General features: G+C 49.8%; 5 protein-coding genes across 5 annotated transcripts, besides 1 other annotated feature; 3 read left to right on the top strand and 2 right to left on the bottom strand.

Annotated features, from left to right (window-relative positions):
• Positions 1–25,998: part of a sequence feature (contig 1.79 190..209053(-1)) that runs on past both edges of the window.
• Positions 27–2,828, bottom strand: ANIA_04637 (PA and RING finger domain protein; the record flags this gene model as incomplete). Its single annotated transcript, XM_657149.2, has 2 exons — positions 27–666; positions 712–2,828. The coding sequence occupies 2 exons, from the start codon at positions 2,826–2,828 to the stop codon at positions 345–347; spliced, it is 2,439 nt and encodes an 812-aa protein (XP_662241.1). The 3' UTR covers positions 27–344.
• On the top strand, positions 4,173–6,704 carry ANIA_04638 (uncharacterized protein; the record flags this gene model as incomplete). Its single annotated transcript, XM_050611679.1, has 2 exons — positions 4,173–4,560; positions 4,813–6,704. The coding sequence occupies exons 1-2, from the start codon at positions 4,482–4,484 to the stop codon at positions 6,702–6,704; spliced, it is 1,971 nt and encodes a 656-aa protein (XP_050467680.1). The 5' UTR covers positions 4,173–4,481.
• ANIA_04639 (ubiquitin-binding TORC1 subunit KOG1) lies at positions 6,850–11,993 on the bottom strand (the record flags this gene model as incomplete). The annotated part of the gene is made up of 9 exons (XM_657151.1): positions 6,850–6,893; positions 6,924–6,927; positions 7,227–7,241; positions 7,437–7,614; positions 7,691–8,028; positions 8,077–8,410; positions 8,461–8,711; positions 8,806–11,469; positions 11,526–11,993. 9 exons carry the CDS (start codon positions 11,991–11,993, stop codon positions 6,850–6,852), a joined length of 4,296 nt encoding a protein of 1,431 aa, XP_662243.1.
• On the top strand, positions 15,285–16,899 carry ANIA_04640 (putative MFS transporter; the record flags this gene model as incomplete). Its single annotated transcript, XM_657152.1, has 6 exons — positions 15,285–15,497; positions 15,546–15,657; positions 15,713–15,930; positions 16,069–16,411; positions 16,495–16,533; positions 16,583–16,899. The coding sequence occupies 6 exons, from the start codon at positions 15,285–15,287 to the stop codon at positions 16,897–16,899; spliced, it is 1,242 nt and encodes a 413-aa protein (XP_662244.1).
• ivoA (uncharacterized protein) lies at positions 20,519–25,694 on the top strand (the record flags this gene model as incomplete). Its single annotated transcript, XM_050611677.1, has 2 exons — positions 20,519–20,959; positions 21,021–25,694. 2 exons carry the CDS (start codon positions 20,519–20,521, stop codon positions 25,692–25,694), a joined length of 5,115 nt encoding a protein of 1,704 aa, XP_050467679.1.

The following is a 25,998-nucleotide window of genomic DNA, read 5'->3' as shown; positions in this document are numbered from 1 at the left end:
ATGAAGATAGTGGGAGATACGGGAGTGGTGATCAATGAAGCTCAGAGCTAGGTGCGGTTATGCTACACTGACGTCATTACTGGTTGACAGCAACTATGAACTCTACACTTTGCAGGAACTCAATAATGTACACGTCATAACAATAGATGAATTCAAGAAACAAGAGTACTTGGGCGCAGCTCGAGTGCAGCTCGAATGCAGCTAAACAATCGTCTGAGCTGCTCCAACGCCAACCAAACCAATCCGCAGATCGCTAATGAAATCGCTCAAGACAAAGAAACGCTAGACACCATCCAGGCCCGAGATGTAGAGATAGAAATTTCTAGTTTGATTAAGAGACGAGATTAGTTGTCGTTGTCAGTCCTGCCTTGGTGCCAGATTGTATCCCCGCTGAGGGCAGACAGACTGAGAGCTGCAAAGTTTCGCCAGCTCGGTGGAGTCAAAGAGTGCCGTTCAATACCGGTGTCGGAGGAAACGCGTCTTTCCAGGTCCGCTAGTCCTTCCTCGCCCATAGGGTTGATTGGAACGGGCGCAGTGGTTCCACCACGGTGTGATTCAGCGTCGTGTTCAGATCGTGTTTCAGCATGGTGGCTCTGCGACATAGACCGTACAACGTCACCCTTGCATATAGGACAGGTCCGGCGGCGAGTCGTTAGCCACGGGGTACTGCGTCTGTTAGTGAGATTCTGAAACCGACCTGCAGGTACTTACATGCACTCCACGTGAAACTCGTGGCCACATGGTAGGCTCATCACGCGGCTCTGTCCATCAATATATTCTTCAAGGCAAACAACACACTCAATTTGTCGCCCAGTGTACTTTCGACGCCATGTCGTAGATGCGCCAGACTTTTCCCTCCTCGACCCGAATTGGTCGGGTTCGGCTTTCTGGAATCGAGGCCGGGATCGAGTATGGTCTGTAGAACTCCTTGACCCCAGAAGGGGAGATGTTTGGGAAACAGGCCCAGGGCTGGAGGATCTCACGGAGCTAGATGAGGAAGATGAGGTGGGAATTGTCTGGTATGTCCTCACCGGAAGGCGCTCGACTAGCGACTTGGGTGCTCGCCAGCGTCGTCGCCTTATGCGTGACCGGAGTAGCAAAAGGATATAGACAACAGACAGTGTGAGAAGCGGGCTCACGACCAAAACAAGGAGCGTATCGAAGAATGGGCTGGTAGACATGCTCGTCGGCGTAAGGGTGACCCACAGACCTTCATGCTCCTTTGATTTCACATCCTTTCTCCGGGTATCACGAGAGACTCGCTGCTTCTTCTCATCACTTCGGATGCTTGGCTCAGAACCCTCGGCTCTAACGCCGAGGAAATGTCGAGAAAACCAGCCCCTCGACTTTGTACCGGCGCCACCAAGCGCAGAAGACCGACGCTCAGTTTTCCGAGACTTGTCTTCAGAAGCACTTGATTTCTCCACAGCGTGGTATTCTCCACTGCCAGGAGTTATGCTACCGCCTTTAAGCGTCGAAGTCGCACCCTTGTCATCGCGCTTTGATCCTTCCGACACAGAGGTGGCCGTAGCAGCTGGTAAGGCACTGCTTTTTGTTGCAACAAGATCCGGATCCCGCCAGTCTTGTACGCCAATGACAAAACCATCCCCGTCGCTGCTTGTTCCGGATTGTGAATTTTTGTGGCTCTTGTCGCCAGCTTCAGCCTCGTTTCCGGATATTGCCTGGTCGTCCCAGAGTCCCACTGGAACCCAGTTGATATTACCACTGCTGGGTGGTCGCCTGTTGTCTTCTAGCGTTGCGACTTGTTCACTGCCGCCCAAGCCGAATATGGATAGCAACTCATGGAAAAATCCAGGCCTTGGAGACGGTGCAATCTCGTCACTCATAGTTTGCTGGATAGATGAAGGCGTTGTTAGAGCAGAGACTGCTGGAGTAGACTCAATCTGGGAGTCGCTAACGGTTTTTGCGCTGTCGATCGAAACGGATTCATCCCGGTCATGCGGGGGGACAAGAGACGACAGCAGGTGGGCTGTAGTGTATGACGTGAACAATGCGGGAATCGTGACGTTTGAGGTATCGCCTCGCGCATACATCGTAACAAGGCTTCCACCTCGAGTATCATCTCCCACAATCAACGCAAGAGCCCCGCGCCGTTGGGCCCACTTGACTTTCTCCAGGAAACCACAGCCGCCCCTGCTCAGCAGGACGACCTGACCACTTATTTCGGCAGTCTCTTGCAATGATTGTATGTCAGCATGTGCACTCTTGAGCGACGGAGACGAGTCACGGTTCTTCTCGGCGGTATCGACCACGACGGACTCGGGAAGAGGATGGTGAAGATGGTCGTCCGTGCCGTCGTTAGGCGTTAGTGATACGGAATGTCCGTCGCGAGATGTAGAGCCCTGCAGGAAGTCCGCATGGGTTTTACCCGGCGTAATACCTACGTCCATGTCGTCAGACCCAGGTTTTCCAGCGCGGCCGTCGGTGGGAATATCAGAATCACCATCCCTCCAGCCAGGAATATCCGAACAGCCTAGTTCTCTTCCAGAGGCGGTCGACCTCTCCCCAAACCCACTGCCAACCCATAGCCGACCACTCAGCCCTTTCTCCGGAAGTAGGGGGCCAAACGCTGCAGGTCTGGCTAGGAAGAATGTCGAGTTTTCATCGGTCAGGCTGATGATGGCAGTTGGAGGAAAGAGTGACGAAGGTAGATTAAAAGAGAAAAGCGAATGTAATCCTGTCGCTTGTCCGGCAAGCGAGTTAGGCGTTGAAACACGGGGAGAAGAGGTGAGGACGGAGTAGAAGGTGAGAAAGATAGGGAAGAAGATGAGACAAAACGCGAGGAAGACTAGACGTGGAGGTCGCATGATTTCGATTTGATGCTGTGGGAGAGAAATAGTATTTTTATGGACCAGGAGACGGCTTGAGATCAAGCTCGTTGCGACACTGTCAGTCAAGAACAGTCCGAGGGTCGTGTGTCCGTCATAGGAGCGGACTCATTGAGGGGAGGTAAGGCAGCAACGGGAGAGGCCAAGGTCGGACAGAAGCGGAAGAATCAAGTAAAGGTTCGAGTCAAAATGGCAGAAAAGCATCCAAGAGGGGACGAGAGACTGAAAGGTACAAAGAAAGCATGAACGAGGATCAACGAAGATCGATTAGACTTGGGATGTGGTTGGAACTTGGATGCCTTCACCTAGCTGCAGTGCAATCAACGGGAGCCGAGGAGTCACGAGATTAATGCCTCAGGCATTAGAATCACACCACCGGGCAACAAGCTTCAGCGGACCCGTGCTTCCAGTCAACTTGGTCTCAGAGGATAAGCGACGTACTTCAACGATCTTTACGACTTTATGGCCCTATATCAACCTGTTTCAACACCCCTGATCTTCCTCATCCCTGGATGGAGAAGATCAGTGACGTGACATCTTTCGCTTCCAGGCAGTGCGGGCGGGATCGAGCGCTGATCATAGCGCCGTCACCTCCGCTCCACGACCAGCTTGCACCTGAGACGCGATCGACATCGACACTCGGTGCCTGATGTTGTGTCGTAGGGGATTGTCCTTGCAGATCAAGCCTGCACGAACCGCGGCTTGCGAAAGCATAAGGAACCTCCCCGCTGGTATCGACCACAAATCCCCTAGGACAGCCGCTGGTCAACAATCCGACCACACCCACTTGTGGAAATTGTTTTTCACTCACCAGGAAGTTGAAATGATATGTTCGAGCTGTGGGTCCATTGAACTGTCCAGAAATCTACCGGGATGAAACTCCAGAATCTCTTGAAAGTCGAACCATGGTCGTGACGTCGAATAACACTCTTTGCGGACCATGGCGGAAAGCATAACAACAGATACCTCGAACGACTCCGTATATGTACAGAGAACGCTTCAACAGCCGAATTCTTCGCGGCTAGGTCCGATTTATCTCTGCTCAGTTCATAATATATTGTGATCGTGGATGCAGGCAAATCCATAGCAGTGGTACAAGAAACCCTATAGCCATCACCGTCTGTTGTTGCACCATGTCAAAATTGTTGCAGAAGATGAAGGACGTCATGGCGAGCTGTAAGCTGAGCTCAGGCGGCGCCAGTAAGTGTATCTACGAATATTGATCTCTGAAGCATGAGAATTAATTATCAGTTCGCGGCCCGAACTCTAAGAACTATACAGACGAGCATGATACTTATATTACCGACGACTTTGGCGATAAAGCCTACTATGTTCCCCCTCGCATTGATGATTATGGACTGAGATTTGGGAGCTATGAGAGCAATCCCCGGCCTGGTACCTACGGTTCCGGCAGTTATGGCCCTAGTAACCACGCGAAGGGCTACGGATTCTCAAGTGCTGGAGCACACTGTTATTACGCGGAAACTCCGGCAGGACTAGGGTTCAGTGACGATGCTGTCAGTAGCCATAATAGAGGATCAGGATATCGGAACGGCTGGTCCTACGGACATGATTATAGGGGCCAAAGGGGCTCCATGCCTATAGATCGTGAGCAGCGGAGCAGTTGGTGAGATGATGTATTGTGTTTGTCTCTATTGTGATTATGAGCATTTGAAATGCAGGAGCAAGGTAACCTGCACAATAGGAAAGAGTTAACCAACAAAGAACTGTTTTCCCGTAATTCCCAATAGGCAGGAACTCACCTCCATCCAGCCGATGCGAGCATACCTGCTAGAGACACGAGTGTTGATAATCTCGTTTGTAGATGAACGAAATCGAAAGAGGGCAACCTGAGGTAGAAGTTCCTCGCCTGGGTGAAATCAACCTTTCTCTTGGTCAACACAACCTGTTCCTGGGCCCCTCGCTCTCCTGCTCTCCTTCCTCAATACAATTCCCTACACAGTTCTTCACTCATCCACTCTTTCCGGACAATTCCAGCTAAGTCATATTTCTGCAAACCTATCGCGGTCGTTCGATGCCCGTTTCGACGTGACTATTTGCCGAAGCTCCTTAATGGCGGCCCAGAGATACATTATTCGCTCTGAGAGCTATGCCCAGACAGTCCCAACCTTCGCCCGAAGGACCGTTGACTACGAACTTTCTGATGACCAGGAGCTGGCATCCTCGCAGCCTGTTTCCCTTATCCAATTGTGCAGAAAGAGCTCTTCGAGAAACCGAGCAACGAGGAAGGCAAAGGCTCTTCATTCGGCAAGCGCTGACGACCTGACAGGCGTCTCTCGGGGCGTTTCAGCCCATGATGATGTTGATAAACACGAGCATTTCCCTCGACTCTCTCTTCCAGGCTACTCAAGCACCACAGAATACGGTTCGGACGAGGAATCTGAGAAATTGACACTGCCCTCTTCAAGGCTCGTTTCACAAGGATATCCATGGCAGCGTGATGAAAGTCACTCTGAGGCCACTCAAGAGCAGACATGGCATCCGAGTCCAAAAGATTACCACTCTCAAAAAAACCCTCTAAACTATGCTACCCACAACAACCGTTTTCACCCGGGGGAGACCAGCTATTTGTCCGAGAGTCCTTTCCTAAGGAAATCAGAATGGGACAGCTCAGAGCATGGGTCTGGGCCTGCCGACGCGATATCAGCCGCCAGACCGTCCCCGTTAGAAACGCCACAGCCCTACCTTTATTCGCAGAAAGTTCCGCAGAGGGAGCATTTGCCAGCCTCCTTGCAGATATATCGAGAGAGTTTTGATCGTCCACACGATAGGTCACCTTACGAATCCTACCGTTTGAACCGCCGCGGCAATCGGACCGATCTACCAGAGGTTACCACTAGCTTCCAGTACGGAAATCCTCATGATTTGGCGTATGAAAAGACCATAGGTAACATAACCATTCGCTCGGCACCGAACTTCGCAACCCATGGTCGTTCACGTTTGTCTAATTCAGAGGCGGCTACTCACTCGATCGCGACGCGGAAAGTCCACAAATCACAGGAAGCACCTGTCTTTGGGTCAAGACTATCAAGTGGTACCAGCACCTCCCAGCGGACCCTAAAAGAGGAGATTTACGCCATCTTGGACAATATGAATGTTAACTCCCAAACAGATCCTGGCCCAGCGTCAACTCAGATTCGTGAAAGTACAGAGTCTCCACCTGCTCGTGTGCTTGGAGTGCCCCAACTGCTTAAAGCTGAGTCTCCAGAATTGCGATCGTATTTGACAAGCAACGATACAAGAGCCGAGCCAAGAGACACAATTATTAGGGCTCTTGATTTGAGGAAAGAGCCACATAGATGTCAAAAGACCATCATTACAGCGGACACTTTGCCATTAGAATACGACCAGTCAAATATCGAATCAGTGCTAGGGACTCCGAACACCTCGGCCGCCTCACCCAAGATAATAAAGCCAACTCCAGGTCTTCTTAATCCAGATATACCGCCTGGGGACAAAATTTCAGCGTCCACAACAGCAAGGCTTCGTGATGCAGGTTACTGGTTTCACCAAGACGTTCGTGGAGAAGAGCAGCTACGCCAACATATCGCTAACACTGTTGAAAACTTTGTTGATACGACTGAGTGTGTAGGAGGGCAAACTTATTTGAGACAGGATCGCATCCTTACCAAGCAAACTATCTCGGCCCTGGGCGACGTCATCGCTAATCTTCACGCTTACAACTCCGGCGATGACCAGAGGGGATATTTTGCAGATTTTGCCTCTGTCGCGTCGCGCTTCTGCGATCTGCCAGTCAGCGGACAGCGCAGTTACTTTGAAGACCCTTGGGAGAGACTCATGGAGCAGATAATCCATGATGGCGAATTCACTTAGCATGACGTTTCGCAGCTCTAAATTCACTTGCGCCTCTTCTAGCATATTGATTACGGCGTTCAGCCGTCCGATCAAGTTTATGCACAACTTTGCATCGGTTATGTAAGGGTCGCGTTAATATACCTCTCTCCATGGCCTTACGAAATCAGAGATACTCGAGTCCGTTGCTTTGCTTTACGAGTGCAGGACCTTATCGCGAGTTTAGTGCACAATACTTACATACCTATTCTTTAGTTTCAGTCAGGTTCAATCCATCTAATCTTCCATTTCTAAAGTAGATGAAGACGGCAGTTACCGCGACCCTATTATCCACTCTAAGTAAAGTAGGTCCTATAACCATGGCTCCATCAATATACAATCAGACAAGCAGTCAACAGGCACATATAGAATAAGAATCGCGGAGAGCGCAACAATACTAAGATGCTAGTGCTGAAAAAGACAAGTATCTGAAATGTGAAAATCGAGATCGAAGATCCATCCTGCCGAACGCCGAAAACCGATGCGTCATTAAAATAAACATACGAACTGACGGCCATGCTATCAGAAAGTACAAGGTAAAGCAGAGAATAATAGAGGCAGTACCTGCGTGCCCAAACCAGACCCAGACCAAGACCCAAGCGCCAATGTCCGTGCTGTCAAGCAAGACGAGGAAGAGGACGAGAAAGAGACAAAAGACATGAAAGAAGAAACGGCAGTTAAAATAGGTAGGCGTTGAAAATCCTAGCAGCTGACCAGATTGATATGATTATCGTTGAGCGCGGCGCAGGCGAAGAGGGTGCGGTGCGGGTGAAAGGCTGTACTGGAGATGGGCGAGGAGCGGTTATGGTGGAGGAAGCTTGAGTAAGGCTCGAAGGTAGAAAGGTGGGTTCCGTCAACGTTGTAAGTCTTTACTTCATGGCGGTTTGTGCCGCTGTGCTTGCTATTAGTTTATGACACTACACACAAAGACGAAGCGGAATGGTAAAGGGAGGAGAGGCAGGACATACACCATGAAAACAGGCGCGTGTTCGTGGACGCTCAGTGTGCGCAGGGTATCTCTTGTGCCGTAAATCGTTGAGATGGGATTATCCATGCGCAGATCCCAAAGTCTGATTTCGCCGTTTCGACTGCCGGAGATGAGTTCCCTGAGGCCCCCGCGCTGCATATGGACGTTGGTGATCCACTGTTTATGTTCGCGCCATACTTTGACCATTGACGCTGTGGGTTTGAGGCGCTGGTCGAAAACGCGGACTGCGCCGTCGCCAAAGCCGGCCACGAAGATGTTGCCCGCAACTTGGTCAGAAGTTAGAGACGTGATGCAGGAGCCGGAGCGGGCGGGAATATCCTAGTTCGGTAAGTTAAAAAGCGAAGTAGTTTGGCAAGTGGGACTTACAGTCGTGCAGACTTCTGTTGCCGCATTCCACACCCGGATGACTTTGACATCACCGGCGACCAGAGCTTTACCTTGACCCTGCTGCCAGTCGAGAACAAGGCCGGCGTTCCGGTTACTAGGGATTAGTTCCGGTAATGCTCTGAAAGCGGTCACGATTTCGACGTCTTTGGCTGATTCATAGTTGCGGAACACTTTGAGCACGCCATCCGACGACCCTGTCATCAGAAGAGCTTGGTCATCCTCGTTTATGTAACGAACTTCGTTGATCTTGGATCCCAATGGGTTCCCGTTGGAGAAACGGTTGAGGCGTTTGTGATTCTGCCAATCCCAGATCCTACTCTTATGTCAGCATGCACCGCGCCATTGCGCCTTCAAAGTACGTACGCAATCGTATCTCTATCATCGGCCACGGCAATGTGGTCCTCGAACTGATGAAAGCACATCTTTAGGGGCTGAGTGGCGTTCGATAACAGCGCTATCGAGTTATCCCAGCGGCTGCTGCCTGCTTTTCCTTTCAGGGGCTGGGTCTCCGAAATGATTTTCTCGTTGCGGCTGCGCCTCCAGAGACGTTCATTGTAATCCGCGCTACCGGGCTCGTCGGGTTCATTGGGTTTCATTTGCGGTTCGCGGAAGTACTGCGCATGGGTTAGAAAACGTTTATTGGATTTTTCGTCAAATCCGGTGGAGTTCTCAACTTACCTCTGTGGACCAATCTAAAAATCTACTCACTAGTGGAATGCTTGGGGCAACTGATGAATCTCTGCGTTCAAACCCACGCGAAGTGGGAACTGGTGCTTGTTGGTATGTTGTTGCAGGAGCAAGTTGGTCGTTGACCTCGGGTGGCCGAGTCCATTCCGGAGGAGCTCGCCCTCGTGGGGTGGCAGGTGCACGACTTTGGGGTGATGTTGATGCCTCCGATCCTTGGGATGATTCTCCCTGCGAAGGGCCGCCAAATGCGAGATTTTTTAGCGATGCTGCTACACTAGCAGTCCGCCTAAGGCTCAATGAGAGGTACCCTTCTTGCTTCGGGGGCGCGGTGGGAGGAGGCGGCGGCGGCGCAGCCTTCTTCAGATTCGGCTTTTCACGAACCTGGGACTGTTGGTCAACTTGATTTGAGAGGTCCAATATTTCCTTGCGAAGTCGTCCAGTTAGCGCGGCCATAGGAGATTCGAGTAACAACTGATGCATGTAATCCACAATTATCCCCGCATCCTGCGCAATGTCAGGATGGGGATCAACGGAGAGAATCAGAAGTTGCTTCCAGATTGTGCCAAATGTTGTGTTCTTGGACAGTGGCTGAGGCTTGCCTGCAGTACCCGTCTCTGCAGGCGGAGAGCTATCTAAGCCTAGTTTACCGAGAAGGTTCAGCTTTTCATCCTGAAGTTCCTCGTAAGCAGCAACAAGGAATTTGTTCTGATAGCGCTTCACGAAAGTTGAAAAGAACACAAGGAGCTCTTTCCTGACAATCACGCTACCATCGGAAGCCATCGGTAGGACGGCAAGGGCTAAAGATTCCTCAATCTGTGCCACCTGATCGGTCAGATCGGGGATACCGAGGAAGGTCATCAGGGCATGAAGCATTGCGGCCCTGACTTCTGGGACGGGGTCGAAGTTTAGTTCGCAAAGTCTCATCGGCGCAGAACACCGAATTCCCATCCACTTGGCCTCCGGAAAGTCTGACCACAGCATACTGATACAGAGGCACGACCACTGTCGCAGCAGGGGGTTTTCAACATCCATCAGATGTATCAAACAGGATTCGAAGAGGTCGGATGATAGGCATACGTTCTGTCCTTGTGTATAATTCTTGCAGAATATTGAAACAATGAAGGCACACATGGCTCGGTGTTCGCTAGCGTTACCCACGGGAATAGGTGAGGATGGGTTAAGGATGGAGATGAAGTAGTGGATGCCGTTGTCCTTCAAAAGGTCATTCTGGACTGTGTGGTCGACAGCCATGATTCTTGCCCAAATGAATACCATGACCGGTTTCAACTCCTGAGCCGCCGACTGCAGAAGCTTCACAACATAGGGGAATATACCAATGCTCAAAGCCAAGTGGACAGCCCATGGTCCTAAGTCGAGGAACTTGCTAAGCAGGATCAGGGCTCTCAACCTGTGCGCCTGACTCAAAAGGACCTGCAGAACGATGGGTAACTGATCTGGTGGGCTCTTCTCGGTTGGGCCAGATGATAAGTACATCTCAAACGCAGTAAGTTGTTCCGCGAAGAATGTGGAATGTTGATACTCGTATTGTCTGCGACCTTCCTCATGATCGATAAGGGCAGGCAGCTGAGCAAGAACCATTTCAACCGCCAGGTCCCAGCTTTTCCAGAGGGGGTGATTATGGGTCTCTGGGAGTTCTGGTGATGAGATTGGTTGGCATTTGTATGTGCGCATGATGCGCTCGCTCAGCAGAAAGTTCCTGAACAATGCCGCCACCATAAGGTCTTGCCGGAAAAGTTTCTTGAAGAGGGCTCGTGGTAGAGTTTTCCACGCAATCGTGTCGGTGATGGCCGTGAAGATCCAGTTCAACTCTCCGAGAGGACTTCTGCGGTCCTGTAAGCGACCGGGAACCCGAAAGTCGTCGATTCGGATATTGGATTGAAGTGGGTTTTGGAGAATGAAATAGCGCAACGCAATCTCGATCGGTGTGGTCAGGCAGCATGTAAACAAATCCGCCGGGAGATCTGGATTCGTCGGAAGGGATTCATTCTTTTGGCACGCCGCAAGGATGATGCAGTCTCCATAGTTCTGAACGATAGCATTCGGATCAAGCCTTTTCTGCTCGAGGTTTTCTTTCTCGTGTTTCTCAACAAAGGTGTGGAAGTTTTGGACTATGTTCCCTGCATGAGAAACATCGAACACAAAAAGACTGGGCCCCGCAAGCCATTGTTGTAGGTCGTACAAGGACACAGGGATGTACTGTGTGTAATTTTTGTTGAAAACCCATATCTCTCCGGACTGAGTGGGCAACGGGACACCGTGACCATTGTAGTGGAAGAGAACTCTTTCGTCTTTGGCGTTTCGGCGGAGCGATACACAAAACTTCTTGGTTTCGTCAACAGAAGGGTCGAGGTATTGCTTGTACCGCGTCCTAAGACTAAGTGTCTCGTATTGCTCTTGCAGTTTTTTTCCAATTTGCTCCATCAGCTTGTTGTTGCCGCCGCCGGTGGTGGATGTCGGGTCGACCCAGCATTCGAGTTTAGCGGTTGGATTTGTCTTGACGACATCCGGAGGATCAACACCGATGTTCAGACAAATCGCCAACGCAGCAGAAACAGTCTTGAGGCGGTCCTTCATCCGCCAGTCCTGGGATGGCCAGCTTCCAACAGGGTCTCTCGGAAATCCATTTGTCTCGTGACGTTTCTCCGTAAAGTACATGTAGAAGTTCTAGACGCAGCATGTCAGACCGGTATCAAAAACCTCCAGCATTTGAATCCGCTTACCGAATGAAGCACCTTGAGGTACTCGCTCGACGTGTATTCCTCCTGCCACCCATGCCTCATCGCAAAGTCCTCCTCATCCTCGTTATCGACGACCACGGGCTTATCGAAACCTCCGCGGGGTCCATAGTCACTCTTGGCCCTCTTCAGAGCCGCCGTTGGCCGTGCACTACTACTGGAATCTTGGTCTGAAGTAAACCGCGAATTGCCCTCGGTAGGCGTTGTGTTCTCGCCAGAAGAGCTCGTCGGCCTAGCCGGTGGAGGCTTGTGGTGTTCGACAGTGGTAAATGAGCGATGGTGATTTGAAATCGGTGCAGGGGATCTTTGGCGAGGTGGGATATGCGTTTCCAAGTCAGGGCCAAAGGCAACTCGGACGGACTTCTGGGTCCTCCTCGGGGCCTCAGCCTGAAGACTGGAAGCCTGGTGCGGTGATGTATTACGTTGCTCCATATCTACTGTCGGGTCCCTCATTGTACAGCGATGCTCATCGTGTGCGTCTATCGTAGGAACGTCGGCCGTCACTTACAGTCGCAATCGCTGTTAGTGAGGTTACCCTGTGCAGGGGCTCTGGAGAGCCGTTTTTCGACAGTGGGGCGCTCACCTTATCAGAAGTCAGCGCATGCACCGAGTCCAGACCGACTATCATCGGTATGAAGTGGACGTCGGGAGTAAAAGAGAGAAAAGCCCGGGGGACTGCAGATATTGATCCAGGCTAAGAGGTCTCCGTCTATCCTTGATGTCGAAACCGCAGCTGTCCGCCCCTAGCCAACAGCTTCCGAACGGCGAGATGATCGTGAAGCGGGTTTAGTTGGGAGGTAAGCTCGCTGGGCCTTGGCATCGAGCTGAGGAACATCATTCTTCCGCCGGCGTCCTAACAGAGACTAGTTTGAAATGTCACGTGACACTACGCGTAACAGTCGCAAGCCCTAACCGCGGCAAAGATACCCGCTGACCCAACATGCGTATATCGAAGCCCACTGAGGGTCATTTGAGTGACTCAATATCACCCACAGCCCCTTACTATTCTAAAACATCAAACAGCATGTTGACGCAGCGGAAGCGTGCCAGGCTCATAACCTGGAAGTCCCTCGATCGAAACGAGGACATGCTACGTATTACTTTTTGGTCGTTCCATGTGTAACACGCCGGGTCAGCTTGGATCCGGCTCCCCTAGAGACTATCTTTGCTTCTTCCTTCCTCTCTAGTCTCCCTCCTGTCGCAACCGAGACTCCTGAGTTGGTATACACTCGTTTGACCTGCCTGTTTATTGTACGTAATCAGCGCGGCATAAGCCGAAGACTCTGTCCTTCGGACTTCTGGGTAGCCAGCGGGTCTGACACCGCAACTGTACGACCATAGTCCAAGCAACATATTGTCATGAAATAAAAATATAGGTAGCCACTATAAACCGGTAGTCAAATATCCAGAAGACATGGAAGCTCTACTTTTCCTCGTTTGGACGGCGGGACTTCCAGGCTATTTCCTGACATGCTTAATCTTTTGTCCTGTGACGACAGCCGGAAAGAATACGATTGTAATACTTGTGTGATTATATGGTTCCTGTGCTGGTAAAATAAATTTTAGTGGACTGGTAAAGTATAGGGGCTTGCGCTTATCCGCAGCTCAGAATGAAAGTCAGGATAAGTTCAAGTTATAAGAAGGCAAATGAAGAATCTCTTCTGATTCTGACGTACTCGTTGAATATACCTTGCACCAGATGTACAGTACGGTTGTGGAGCTGGGAACGAATTGAATCAATGTTGGACAGTACCAACTTATCCTTGTCTTTGCGTCGTACATAGGACTGTAAGGCACTTTCTGACCATCGCGTCCTACGCCTTCCACACCCTTCTTCCGCCATTCCACATTCGCAATATACTCCTTCGTCAGTTGGGAGAAGTGGACAGTCATCAAACCTGGCGAACACCCACCACCGTTTCATATTGCAGAGATGCGACTTGAATTGTCCCTGGGGTGGTCGTTGAAAATCGAATGCGCGAGGTTCCTGAGTACTGTCTGATGCTGACCGTATTCGTCCCACAACTGCGACTTCGCTCGGCTACAGTATTATAAAATACTGGGAACAGGAATGACCTTTCCTAGGCTGCCTGTGAAACTGTTTAGCTGGATCCACTGTACAGCTGCTCTTATAGCCAGAACAATCTGTTACATCGTTATCGTCAGCTGGCTTTGGATTATCTCCTCTCAGAGACACTGTTGCTACTCCCAGGATACTGCCCGACTTGAGATGAGCACAGAAGCAAGTTATTAATTCTGTCGGCTTCTTTGGAAATCTCTCAGTGACCTCAGTTGTCTGAAAAATGATGTAAGTTTATGCTTTGGGCTCAGATTGTTTAGTGGTCAATATCTACTCGGCAGCCACGCACGTGAACCGCACAACAGAGCCATCTATCCTATGTAGTCCTTATAGTTATCCGTAGTTGGACGATAGTCAACTTAGCAGTTAACGCATTTTATCTTCATTTTCTCATGTAGCTACTGACGAGCTCAAAGATTTGCCCTGTTGCGAGAGAGACTTTCAGTACTAAGAGAATATTTGTCTATGGGCACTGACAATTATAGCAGGCCTAGAGCTAATAAATGTGGCTATCATTTCAAGAAAAAAAACATATGATTTGTACATGATTTCATTTCTTGCCATTTTTGCAGCTGGAGACTGCGTGTTGAGCCACACTTTCAGTGAGATGCGCGAGGACGCAATCAAAGACCGATGGCGGATCCCACCCCCATTGACGAGTTCGTCGCCTTTGATTAAGCAAGATCAAAGCTAGGGATACTTTGCACACGAAGTTCCTTTACATGCGCTGAAGACGGTCATGTTTAGATTGCAGACTTCGATAAGATGCATGGATGGTTGCCGTTAAACAGCCATATATTTCGTTCCACACCTATCATCCACAAGGATCATCCACATTCAGAAGTTCGACTCCAAAGACATGCATATCCACGAATGTATCTAATGTATACTGTCCAGCCTAGGAAAACGAAAAGAAAACGAATGGATAGACAAGGGAGCGCCGGAAGGCATAAACCTTTTCCAAGCACACTGTGCGTATATGCTCAGGAATGTAGCTTTTTCAGGTAAAGTATCAGGTTAGTTCCCCCAGGTGAGCTGCACCAATATAGCTCTAACAATCCGCTTTGAAGGCCTTTGGATAGGATAGTGCTTAAGGACTCAATCACGCCCCGGATTGGACGGCCCACTTTGTTATTACATAGACCAGAAATTCCAAACGAAGCTTTCCTAGTAAACACCGGCTCCAGGCTCTCCGATTTGACTATGGATTTTCAAGTTGTCGTAAATGCCCTTGGGACGCAACGTCTCAACCTTCAGCCCTAGAAAGAGGTCAGGCCACGTGTTTCAGGTCCACACTTAAAATACAAGCACCGTACAAGCACCGGACCACTTGCTCGAAACTGAGTAGCTATTAAAATTCAAGGTACCAAGTTCTAGTGCATTGGGTGATTGGAGCCGTGGGTCTCGCTACGAATACGCCATTCGTGTAGGCCTTTTGTTGAGCCCTCACAAGTCTCGGACAGGTTCCGAGATCTTTATCAATCAGTAATCGACAGCCAATAAGCGTTGATTTTGCAAGAGCTGCTCAGACTCAAGTGGGGTCTGTCATCTTATCTGATGAAGCTTTTCTGTTAACAATGAGTACCTGGTACTTAAGCTGAACATATCCGCCGCTCCAGACTGCATGTACTTCTTTTCCCCCAAACATCCATCCAACCTTTGCCATGAACGCCGAAAAACCACCTTGCAAGACTGAGGAGCCGGTCGTCTCCCCGTCACAGGATACAGACTCTGGCCCGGATGCCTCTACTATCGACGGAAAAGGCCCGCCCCCTTTGCTGGCCAAGCTCTTTGCCGTTTTGTTCATCTCGTGCATTAGTTTCGGCTCGCACTGGAGCTCTGGCGTAACCGGCGCCATGGAGAGTACTATCAAAAAGGTACGTTATCGTACTTCAATAATCACGCGCATAGCTGAAAGCAATCAGCAAATGCAAGTCTCTAACACGCAATTCTCGCTTCTAGAAGCAAGTGAGGACTTTATGGCCACTGTACTCTTATTGATTAGCGGGATCGTGACGGATCGAATTGGAGGCGCGGGTACATCACCCTCGATTACTTACTACAACTAATCCTAACTTCTATGTTCCTAAAGAAATGATCGTCTACGGAAACATCGTCAACACAGTCGGATCCATCCTTGTCGCAGCCGCGACGACTGTACGCTCTTTAAACTTTATGATCGGCGGCCGGGTCATTCTTGCACTGGGGGATATCGCTACGCAAGTTGCGCAGTATAAGATGTTTTCCTCGTGGTTTCCTCCTAGCAATGGGTTTGCGTCTACGCTGGGGTTTGAGTTGGCGATCGGGAAGGTACTTGCCATCATTAATTTGAAGAAATGGTTCCTGGCAATGTAGGTCGGTGGCTTCGTCGGTAATCCACAGCGAATGTTATTGCCAAAGTAAATCACACTCAATATCCCCGGGGCAATGACCAATATGGCTGGCCAGAACACCGGCAATTTCGCCTGGGTCTTCTGGACCTCTGTTTTCATGGACCTCTTCACCGACGCCGTGACAGCCATCTTCTATCTCTTCACGCGGTACTGCAACAAGCACTATACCGGGCGCCAAGACAGTGCATTGAAGGAAGTGCTAACAGAGAAGAACAAGAAGTTCGAGTTCCAAAAGATATTTCAACTGCCCTGGATGTTTTGGGCCGTCATGGCATTCTCGCTCTTCCAGACGAGCACCGCGCTGGTCTTTAGTCAGAATGCTACGGAGCTCGCGGAGAAGAGGTTTGATGTCGACAGTATCACGGTGGGATGGTACAGTTCGTTGTCACAGTATGCTGGTATGTCTTTGAATAAGGCTACAAGAGCCTGGGGACAAGATTCCTGCTTACAGGAGAAGGCTTCTTCCTTCTTCCATGTCTAGGTGTCTTCATCGATTTTCTTGGGAATCGAGCGAGCGTCTGTATGTTATGCATCTACTTCCAACTAGAAGTGCCCACTAATCTTTTCAGTATGCGTCTGCGGCCTCGGAATATTCCTTAGCATGGTTCTCGTCAATTTTGCCAACACAAAAGCTGGCACTGCCGCTTCCTTCGGCATCTATGCAATCGCTGTCTCGCTCGGACCGACCTCCATAATTGACAGTATCCGAACAACACTTTGGCATCAGTCTGTATTCGGCTCTGCATATGCTTTGAAAGTCACTATGAATAATGCGTACGCTATCCCTCCTTCTTTCTCTTTCCCTTTGCGACCAACAGTCACTGACGAAGCAGAACAGCATGAACATAATCATACGCATTATAACCAGCGCTCTCCAAGACGCTGACGAGGTAGATATGGTTATACGTCTGAACCCGCTTGATATTAAGAGGTAGGAATTATGGCCACATTAGATTGAAGATACAATGGCAATATCAAAAGGCTAGCAAGCTCTGTCGCTACATTAGATGGTATAGTACCCAATACTGAAGTATATTGACACTAGCCAAACTGATCTTTAGCATTTAGATCATCCTAAACAGCTATTGATAGGCGCTATGTTCCCCGGAAGCGATATAGCCTATTTTATAGACGTCACGTCTCTACATTAGCAGCATACTAAATGTGGAAACAAAATAACTCTATAGGATGACTTAATTCGCATTTTCGAAACAATTGCTGCCAACTAACCACAGTAGTAACTCAGCTGCTTCTCAGCCGAACGGAACCTGGACAGCCCTAAACCAACTTGAAATACAAATGAAATCGAATTAACGGGAAAACGTAGACGATAAGAGGGTGCAGTTGCGAGAAAATACAAATCAGGGTCAAAATATGGGTAGTTTTGCAAGTACATCGAATGCAGACACGGAAGCAAACACGGAGGTACAGGACAAACCAGGTAGGAAATGTAAGAAGATTACCTAAGAAACTGGGCGAGAGGGACCTGCAGGGGAGACAATACAGAGCAGGCCATGGGCTTCAGAGAGGAAGTTGAGAAGATCCCAAAGGCGCTTGCTATTTTCCAAGTTTCTTGGTGGGGTTGCACCGGTACCTTGATAGCTTCAGGGCAAACCAGCGACGTATACGTTTTTACTAACCGGATATAGGGCTTCCTACCGCATCGATGATCGAATCAGGAGTAGACGTAGATGTGCTAACGCGCTGGCTGCCCAAAGGGGAACCTGGGAGATGAGCGAGCGCGACATCATGGCGAAAGTCAGCAATTCCGGCAACGTGCAAGAGATCGGCTAAGAGATGAGTTCGAAGGCGTATATGATGAGAACTGGACCCTATTCGAATGCGATTGTGGAAGAAGGTGGTTGTCAAGAAGTAGGGGGATTCCCGAAGAGTATATATAAGCTCTTCGAACAAAGGAAAAATTGGATAAAAGGGACCGGAGAAGGTAGATTGGCGGAGCATCTTTTATTGACAGATCTAACAAGTGCGCCGTTATTAGTCGTAGCTTCATAAAGGATTTGTTCTGCAAAGCTCTCTGAGCAAACCCCAGTACTGTCGACATTGGTGACAATGCCTATGTTTCCTTTCGTTCGGTTGTAGTGGACAGCTCAATTTGCTGAGTTGTGAGCTCTTTATGTTTTCTTTATCAGCGGTTTAGATACTGCCCGTTCTCGTTGGGAACTTAGCATCTGTACAGTGACATGTTTTAGATGTTGTTTGATTAGGGCAAGAGATCGGATCCTGGCATAGAGAGCGCACTGAGGCCTACAGATGAACGGGGCTTGGACAAGTGCACAATTATAGATGCATTGCTTAGGAGACCGGTTCAATCTCCACAACTGGAGTTTGCACGACCAGGAACTCCAAATCATGAAAGTGAAGCTACCTCTTATAGTCAAATCTTCGTTGCTCCTCTCCTTGGATCTATGTACTGTGCGGCTAGGGCCCTCCATTTGATTAATATTAGGCTGGCCTCCCGCCTAGCTGTTTAGTAATATATGTAGGCTCTGGGTAGATGAAATAACAACGTGTTGTGCCATCGCTGATGCCAATCAGTATAGAGTCTCCCTTCGTTTTGGATAGCGATTTGGAGTAATTCATCCGGAATGGGAAAGATAAAGGCCATAGCGCCTGCGCGGAAGGACGGCTCCAAGGTAGCACCCAGACGAAGGAGAACATCTGCAGTGCGATCCATCTTGTTAAGGAGAGCGAGTAGTTACATAAGCATATTCTTAGTAGAATTGCGGATGAAGCTTCCGTGTAACTACAAAGTGGTGTTCCATAGGGTGAGAATCAGTCTTATTCCCTGCCAGGGCTTCCCTAGTTTACAACTAGCGAAATGGCACATTCCGAAGGCTAAGGTTTAGCCGAGCCTGTCTTGCTCAAGCCAACGATCACAGTCCTATCCTGTTCCGGGTATCCTATTCATCCGCTTCAGCAAAGTCTGCAAGGATGGTACGGCTGAAGGTAGACTTGGGGGCCGCCCTTTCCTTTCAGGCTAGTTCAAGCTCCCCACCGCTCCTTCCTCCAGTATTGTCATTCTCAATACCTCCCTGCGGGGTAAGTGCAGCTGTGCCTTTGCGTTTCATCCGAAATGAACAGCCTCGGTCTTGTAGCGACTCGATGGAGGTCTTTGGTAGTGTAGTCTTTGGCACTTGGTGGCTCAACTGTGTGTTTAAGGCCCCCGGTCACAGCCCTCGCAGCACGCAGAGAACTATTGATCTGGTTTCTCGCGCCGTTTGAGACAGGACAGACCGCCTAGTTGGCGGTAGGAACAGATTCCTTTTGTTCTTGGCTGGATCCAGAAGCATGCATATTTGGGCACAAGCTGCAGTGGAGTTTCAGCAGCAAGAGTCACTCTTGTTTCAGTCTAGATCGCGTTTCTCAAATGGCCGCTAAGCCATTTCGGGCGGGTTGTCTTAGATCTTCTGCTCACGATAATTCACTGGTCGATAGCAATATCTTGTGGGTAGATATGTTGATGTCACCGTCGGTAGGCCAAACCAGCAATAGTTGTTTGGAGCCGCAGCGGGGAGCATAGTACAAGCGCCAAGGAGCCTGAGTGTATTAAAATCGCTGGATATTTAGATTCATCCACCGGTAAGGAGTACCCAAGACCCGGGGGCGTAGGATACGGCTTGAAGTCTGCAGTCGAGAAGAGCAGTTCGTTTCACTTGTCTAGGCACATCGCAGGGAAAAGTTTGAAGTGCAGGTTCACCATTCAGGTTTAGATGAGCACGATTCTGGGGAAGCTCAATGTCAGCATGATTACACGAGCTCACGTTGCCAGACTCTGATCGCCAAATGATCTCGAAGACCCCTTGCATGCACGTGTCTTGGACCTCTTCGCCAAATAGGGAAAGAAGGCTGGCAGCTGGCCGGTCTTTGACTGACTGCGAACAATGCAAGGTTTGACCCTGTAGATGCAAGAAATTGACGTCGATGTCGCAGTTGTCTCCAGAAAAGCAGGCTTGGATACAGCCTAATCTTGTGACTCGGGCATGATTAGATGGCCCAAATGTTCCAGGCATGACTAGACAGCGCTGAACTCACTTGAAGGCCTCTGGCTGACATTCCGTTTGAGCCTTTATACTTGATCTGTAAAGAGAAAGGCGGTTGTAGAAGTCAATTTCAAGGAGCTTCTGCAGTATTGGATCCAAATCAATCAGGTTCAATCAAACAGCTTTCAGGTGATTGCCAGAGAATAGCCATCAATGGGTAAATGAATAAGTGAAAGGCTAGTAGTCTGATCATGAAGTCATTCAGAGGGAGAAAATTTTTGTAGTGAATGGAGAGTAACACATCTGAAGTACCCCATGCAGGAGAGAACAGCCACCTTCTCTCTACTTAAGCCCCGTCACATTCTTAGTTGTAAACTTTTCTTACTCTCCCTTTCACCATCTCTTACAGTTAGCCTATCTTTATCTATGTTATGGTTTGTCTAGATATAAAATCTGTTGTCTTTTATTCGTGCCTTTGTACATCGTCCTTAAAATACCACTGTGATGGCCTCACCCATCATCCAGCCAGCTGGTGCTGGAATACATGACATCTTTACTCAGCTTGAGCTCTGGGAGTCAATAGACAAGGGACTCAGCATGATTACTATTTTACGTGATAACGATGTCCTGTGGAAACCGTTTCTCCAGCTTACCCTGTTCAACCAACTCAACATTGTCAGGAAAGCATGGAGTGCAACTATTCAAAAGGCTTCTGAATCTGACAAGGTTCCTACTCTCAAAGATGTTTACACGAGTGAATCTTCTTTTATTGCTCAAGCACTGTTAGACACCAAGAACTTGCAGATTACTCCACCCGCAACACCCCGAACAGCCCTCTCGGGAGCTTTGTTGGCAAAGACTATCGTTATATTTCATCATTCAGAAAGAGCGCAGGAAGAATTGGGCACTGAACTGCCAGAGGAAGTCCGATCTCTGGTCAACCAGGTAAGTGAGCTTCTTCAAACCGGTTCATTTGATTGCAGGACTAATGCGATAGGTACAATAGAATGCCATTTGTCTCAAAGTACTCTACAATGCCAATCAATGGCATATTGACCTTCATTACAAGCGCGATTCGCTCTCTTCCGCTCAGGCTGGAGAGGTTGCCGAGATCTTCGAACAATATCTGGAAGAGGCTTTGGAAGCAGTTGCGTCGGCTATCCCACCTTCGCCGCCCGTTGAAGATGACAATGCGGGCCATGGTGGACTATGCAAGGAACGAACCGATTGCCCTAAAGTTAATCGATGCATTCATGATTTGATCGAGGAACAGGCCATCGCGCGACCCGACCAGGAGGGTATCTGCGCTTATGATGGTTCGCTTTCATATGCAGGGCTGTCGAAACTCTCTTCGGTGTTGGCTGAACAACTAAAGACTTTCGGAGCGCGCCCTGAGCAGCGGGTCGCTATCTTAATGAACAAATCATTTTGGTACCCAGTCGTCGTCCTTGCAGTGCTGAAATCCGGGGCTGCATTCGTTCCACTCGATCCCAGCCACCCTAAAAATAGGTTGAAGCAGCTCATTAGCGAGATAGAGCCCTGCGCTCTAATTACGACTTCGGTTCTTTCCGAATTGGCAGACGACTTGGGCTGCCCTTCTCTCGCGATCGACTCCGATCTCACTCGCAGTAAAGAAGGCTCGACTACAGCATTACTTCCAAATACAAGCGCAAGTCCTAACAATGCTGCCTATATTATCTTTACCTCCGGCAGTACTGGGAAACCGAAAGGAGTGGTCGTTGAGCATTCTGCTCTCTCCACCAGCGCAATCACTCGTGGCGTCGTTCTAGGGCTCGGTCCGGACTCCCGTGTCCTCCAGTACGCCCCACATACCTTCGACGTCAGCGTTGATGAGATTCTTACGACTCTGATCCATGGCGGATGTGTCTGCGTTCCTTCCGAGGATGACAGGTTTTCGATCGCTCACTTTATGGAATCTGCCCGTGTTACGGTTGCCCTGTTGACTCCGACTTCTGCTCGAACTCTCCATCCCGACGAAGTACCCTCTCTTCGAATCCTCCAAACTGGCGGAGAGGTTCTTACCGAGGATGTGAACGACAAATGGTCAAATCGTGTGACGCTTTTTAACGTTTATGGACCTACTGAGGCTAGCGTTGCTTGTGTTATCAGCAACCGCACTGGCCTGAAAGGGGCTGGTCATGTTCTTGGACAGGCGGTCGGAGGGAAGCTCTGGATCGTTGATCCCGACGATATTGAGCGCCATCTTCCGGACAATGAAGTTGGCGAATTGGTTATCTCAGGAGCAATATTAGCCCGTGGATATTTTCGCGATCCGAGCCGCACAGAAAGCTCTTTTGTTAGAATGCGAAACGGTGAACGGGTTTACCGGACCGGTGACCTGGCGAGTATGGATAGCGCTGGGACCATCATATACCACGGCCGCAAGGATCTGGAAGTCAAGATCCGCGGTCAGCGAATCAATATCGCGGAGATTGAGATCGCTATCTTGCAATGCGATTTAGTTCATAGTGTTGTCGTCGAGTACCCTCGCTCTGGACTGTTTGAGAAGAAACTCGTCGCTGTTCTACGCTTCGAGGACTCTTCGTCCGACGCTGAAGATGGATTATTTGGCGGGGCCAAGGGATTAACTGAAGACATTTATTGCCTGCTTTTAAGCCATGTCTCGAGTGTTCTTACTCCAGCGATGATCCCATCGAAATGGTTGTCGCTTCCCTGCGTACCACAGATGCCATCCGGAAAGGCCGATCGCAAACAAGTTCGTGGTTGGCTTGAAGATATGGACAAAAGAACTTATACTCGCATTTTCCACCCCAATGGCACTGATAATCTGATCTCAGATCCATCAGACAGCATGGTAGCGATTTGGCTCAAAGTCCTCAAATTAGAGCCGCAGAGTCTCCGCCTTGATCAATCTTTCATCCGTAACGGCGGTGACTCAATAATGGCCATGGAGGCCCGGCACCAGGCGCACGAAGCTGGAATCAACATCGACGTTCGGGAGCTCCTGGGTAGCCGTGCACTTCAAGAGATTGGCGAAATGGCAACCAAAACTTCAGCCGTAGAAGAGGTCTCAAAGATAGAGGATGATAGGGACGAACCTTTTCCCCTGTCGCCTGTTCAGCAGATGTACTTCGATAAGGTATCTGATCCCAGTCTTGGTCTTCAGCAACGTGTTTGCGTGGAAATTATGACGAAGATACAGCCTGATATGCTGCGCGAGGCATTGAACCACGTTATTCAGAAACACCGAATGTTGGCCGCTCGATTTACGAAGCACATGGGACAATGGATGCAGCAGGTTCCGTTTGGAAAGAATCTCAAACACCTGTCTCGCTGTCATATCTACAGTCAGGCTGTGGGGTCCCTTGGCGACTTCTGCAGTGAGCCCATGGCCCTTGAGGATGGGACGCTACTTCACGCGCATTTGCAGTCGAGTGGTGAGAGGCAGACACTCGTGCTCTGTGTTCACCACTTGGTCGTCGACTTCGTCTCATGGCGAGTCATTCTGCAGGATCTCCATGACGCCCTTGCCGCAGCACAGAATGGTCTTCCTTCTGGCATTTCTCGCTCGACACTCACATTCCAGCAGTGGTGCCGTGAGCAGACAAAATACGCTTCTACTCTGATTCCCGAGGCCGTTCTTCCCTTCGCGCCGGGCCCAGTCAATCTTCGTTTCTGGCAGCCGTCGAACGTGCAGGCAGTCTCAAACACGTATAGCGAGATTGTTCAGCATGACTTTCGCCTTTCCTCAACACAAACTACCCAAATGTTGGAGAAGTTCACCACCGCCACTGTTCATCCCACAGACCTCATGCTAGCAACATTTGCTCTCGCCTTTAAACGAATATTTACCGAGCGCGACACCCCTACAATATTCATAGAAGGACACGGTCGCGAGCCTTGGCATGCCTCTTTAGATGTCTCGCAGACGGTTGGCTGGTTTACGGCTGCATTCCCTATTCATCTTCCGAAGGACACTCTTTTGAACACCACCACTGCCATACTTGGAGCATCCGAGCGCCGCCGATCTGTTCTTGCTAATGGTCATCCATACTGGGCCTGTCGATATCTCTCACCCAACGGGCAGAAAGTGTTCGGAGATGATCCCCGCCATCAGGAAATGGAGTTTGTCTTCAATTATGCAGGTAGCATTGTGCAGCGCGCACCCGGTCAAACGTTGTTTGCGGAGAATGTGCGTATCGCTGAGATCGGCCATCCAAACTGCGAACGCTTTTCGCTGTTCGATATTGGTGCTGCTATTGAGATGCCGAGCTCTGAGCTTGTTGTCTCTTTCACTTTTCCCAAGGGTATTGCGCACCGTGAGCGTGTTGCGGAACTGGTGAAAACTTACCAGGAGTTGCTCGAAACAGCTGTTGAGCGGGACTTAGATCTCAGCGCGAAGTTATCGTCGCCGCTTGTCTGTCCCGCAGACGTTGTTCGTTCGCTCGAGGTAAATGGTGTTTGCATTGAGCGCGATGTCGAGATCGTTTACACCCCTTCATCGATTCAGCAGCATATGCTCTGGCGTCAGTCCCAGGAACCATGGTTCTACCGCGTGCAGGGAGATTGGACCATCGAGAAGACCACTACTCAGTCAGAACCTGTCGATATAGACCGTCTGTCCCACGCATGGAACCAGGTTGTTCACCGCCACACTACTCTACGAACTGTGTTCAGGTACAGCAGTGAGGAGGAACGGTTTGTCGCCATTGTCTTGCATGAGGTTAAGCCAGCCATTTCTATCATCCGCAAAGGCATTCAGACCAGCGGCTCCCTCTGCCGTGACGATGATCTTTCCCCTCCCCATCGCATGGTTCTCCGTGAAAAAGACAATGGGTCAGTCGTATGCGAATTGGAATTTAGTCATACCATTATAGACGCTGCGTCTCGCTCAATCGTCGTGCAAGACCTTCTCGATGCGTACGATGGAAAGCTGGCCCATCGTCCCCTGGACTTTCCTCCCTTCTGGGAATACATCCGTCTGGCCCAGTCCTCTACCCCTTCAGCCAGGAAGGAAGAGCTACATCGTGCTGGCCGCGTTGTCACCCTTCCTTTTCAACCAACCCATGTTCTTTCGAAAGTCCCCGAAGCGTGCAAGAAGAACGAAATTACCATCTCAAGTTTCTTCATGACCGCTTGGAGCATCGTGCTAGCTAAACACTTTGTCGCCCACAACCAGAGGGTCGACAGCACTTCGAGCCAAGCCGTAGCGTTTGACTATGTGCTCTCCGACCGCTCCGCCAACATTCCGGGTATTGAAAGTGCTGTTGGCCCCTACATCCGTCTCCCAACTCTTGAAACCCATGTGAAGGAGGGCGTATCGCTCAAAAACATTGCCCGGGGCTTGCACGCGCAGTGCACGTTCCAGTCTCTGTCCCAGTCGACTCAAGACGGGTCAAGTCTTGAGCTTCCGAGCAAGGCTACTGCACTGCAAAAGTACTCCACGCTGGTGAACATCCGCAACAGTGGCTCCGACAGTCTGGACTTGGTCTCGGACTCTGGTGAGTGGAAGTGGATCCTGCAAGGGTTTAGTGATCCATGGGACTATGATCTCGTTTTTGCGGTGAATGTGCATGCCGGAAAGGTCACGGGTTGGACAGTTGAGTATGCTGACGGTGTTGTCGAGCATTCTGCTGCCGATGAAATCGCGAAGGACCTGAATGATGTTGTTGAGCGCATGGTGTGTGAAATCATTTGATCTGACCTGGAAGGAATTGGTTATGTTGGAATTTGGTTTAATCTCGCCATGTACATCGATGAATATTGGTATTAGACGATGTTGGATGCATTGATTGTGTCATGCCATGTATGTACACCCTTCATGTCTTACCTAGACAGGCTTTGGGGTTGTCTCCTTACATTTTGCATTCGCTGTGAACCTGATGCAATGAGACGCAGAAACTTCAATAGCTCCTTGCAGAATAGAAACCTGCCACTAGATCCAATACGATATCCTCACCGTCTTTGAGACTGCGTCTTACATACTTCACCACATCCCCCCG

This window comes from Aspergillus nidulans, chromosome III, assembly GCF_000011425.1.
Source record: "Aspergillus nidulans FGSC A4 chromosome III".
Lineage (NCBI taxonomy): Eukaryota > Fungi > Ascomycota > Eurotiomycetes > Eurotiales > Aspergillaceae > Aspergillus > Aspergillus nidulans.
Note: the sequence above shows the minus strand (reverse complement) of the source record. Positions and strands in the feature narration are given on the sequence as shown.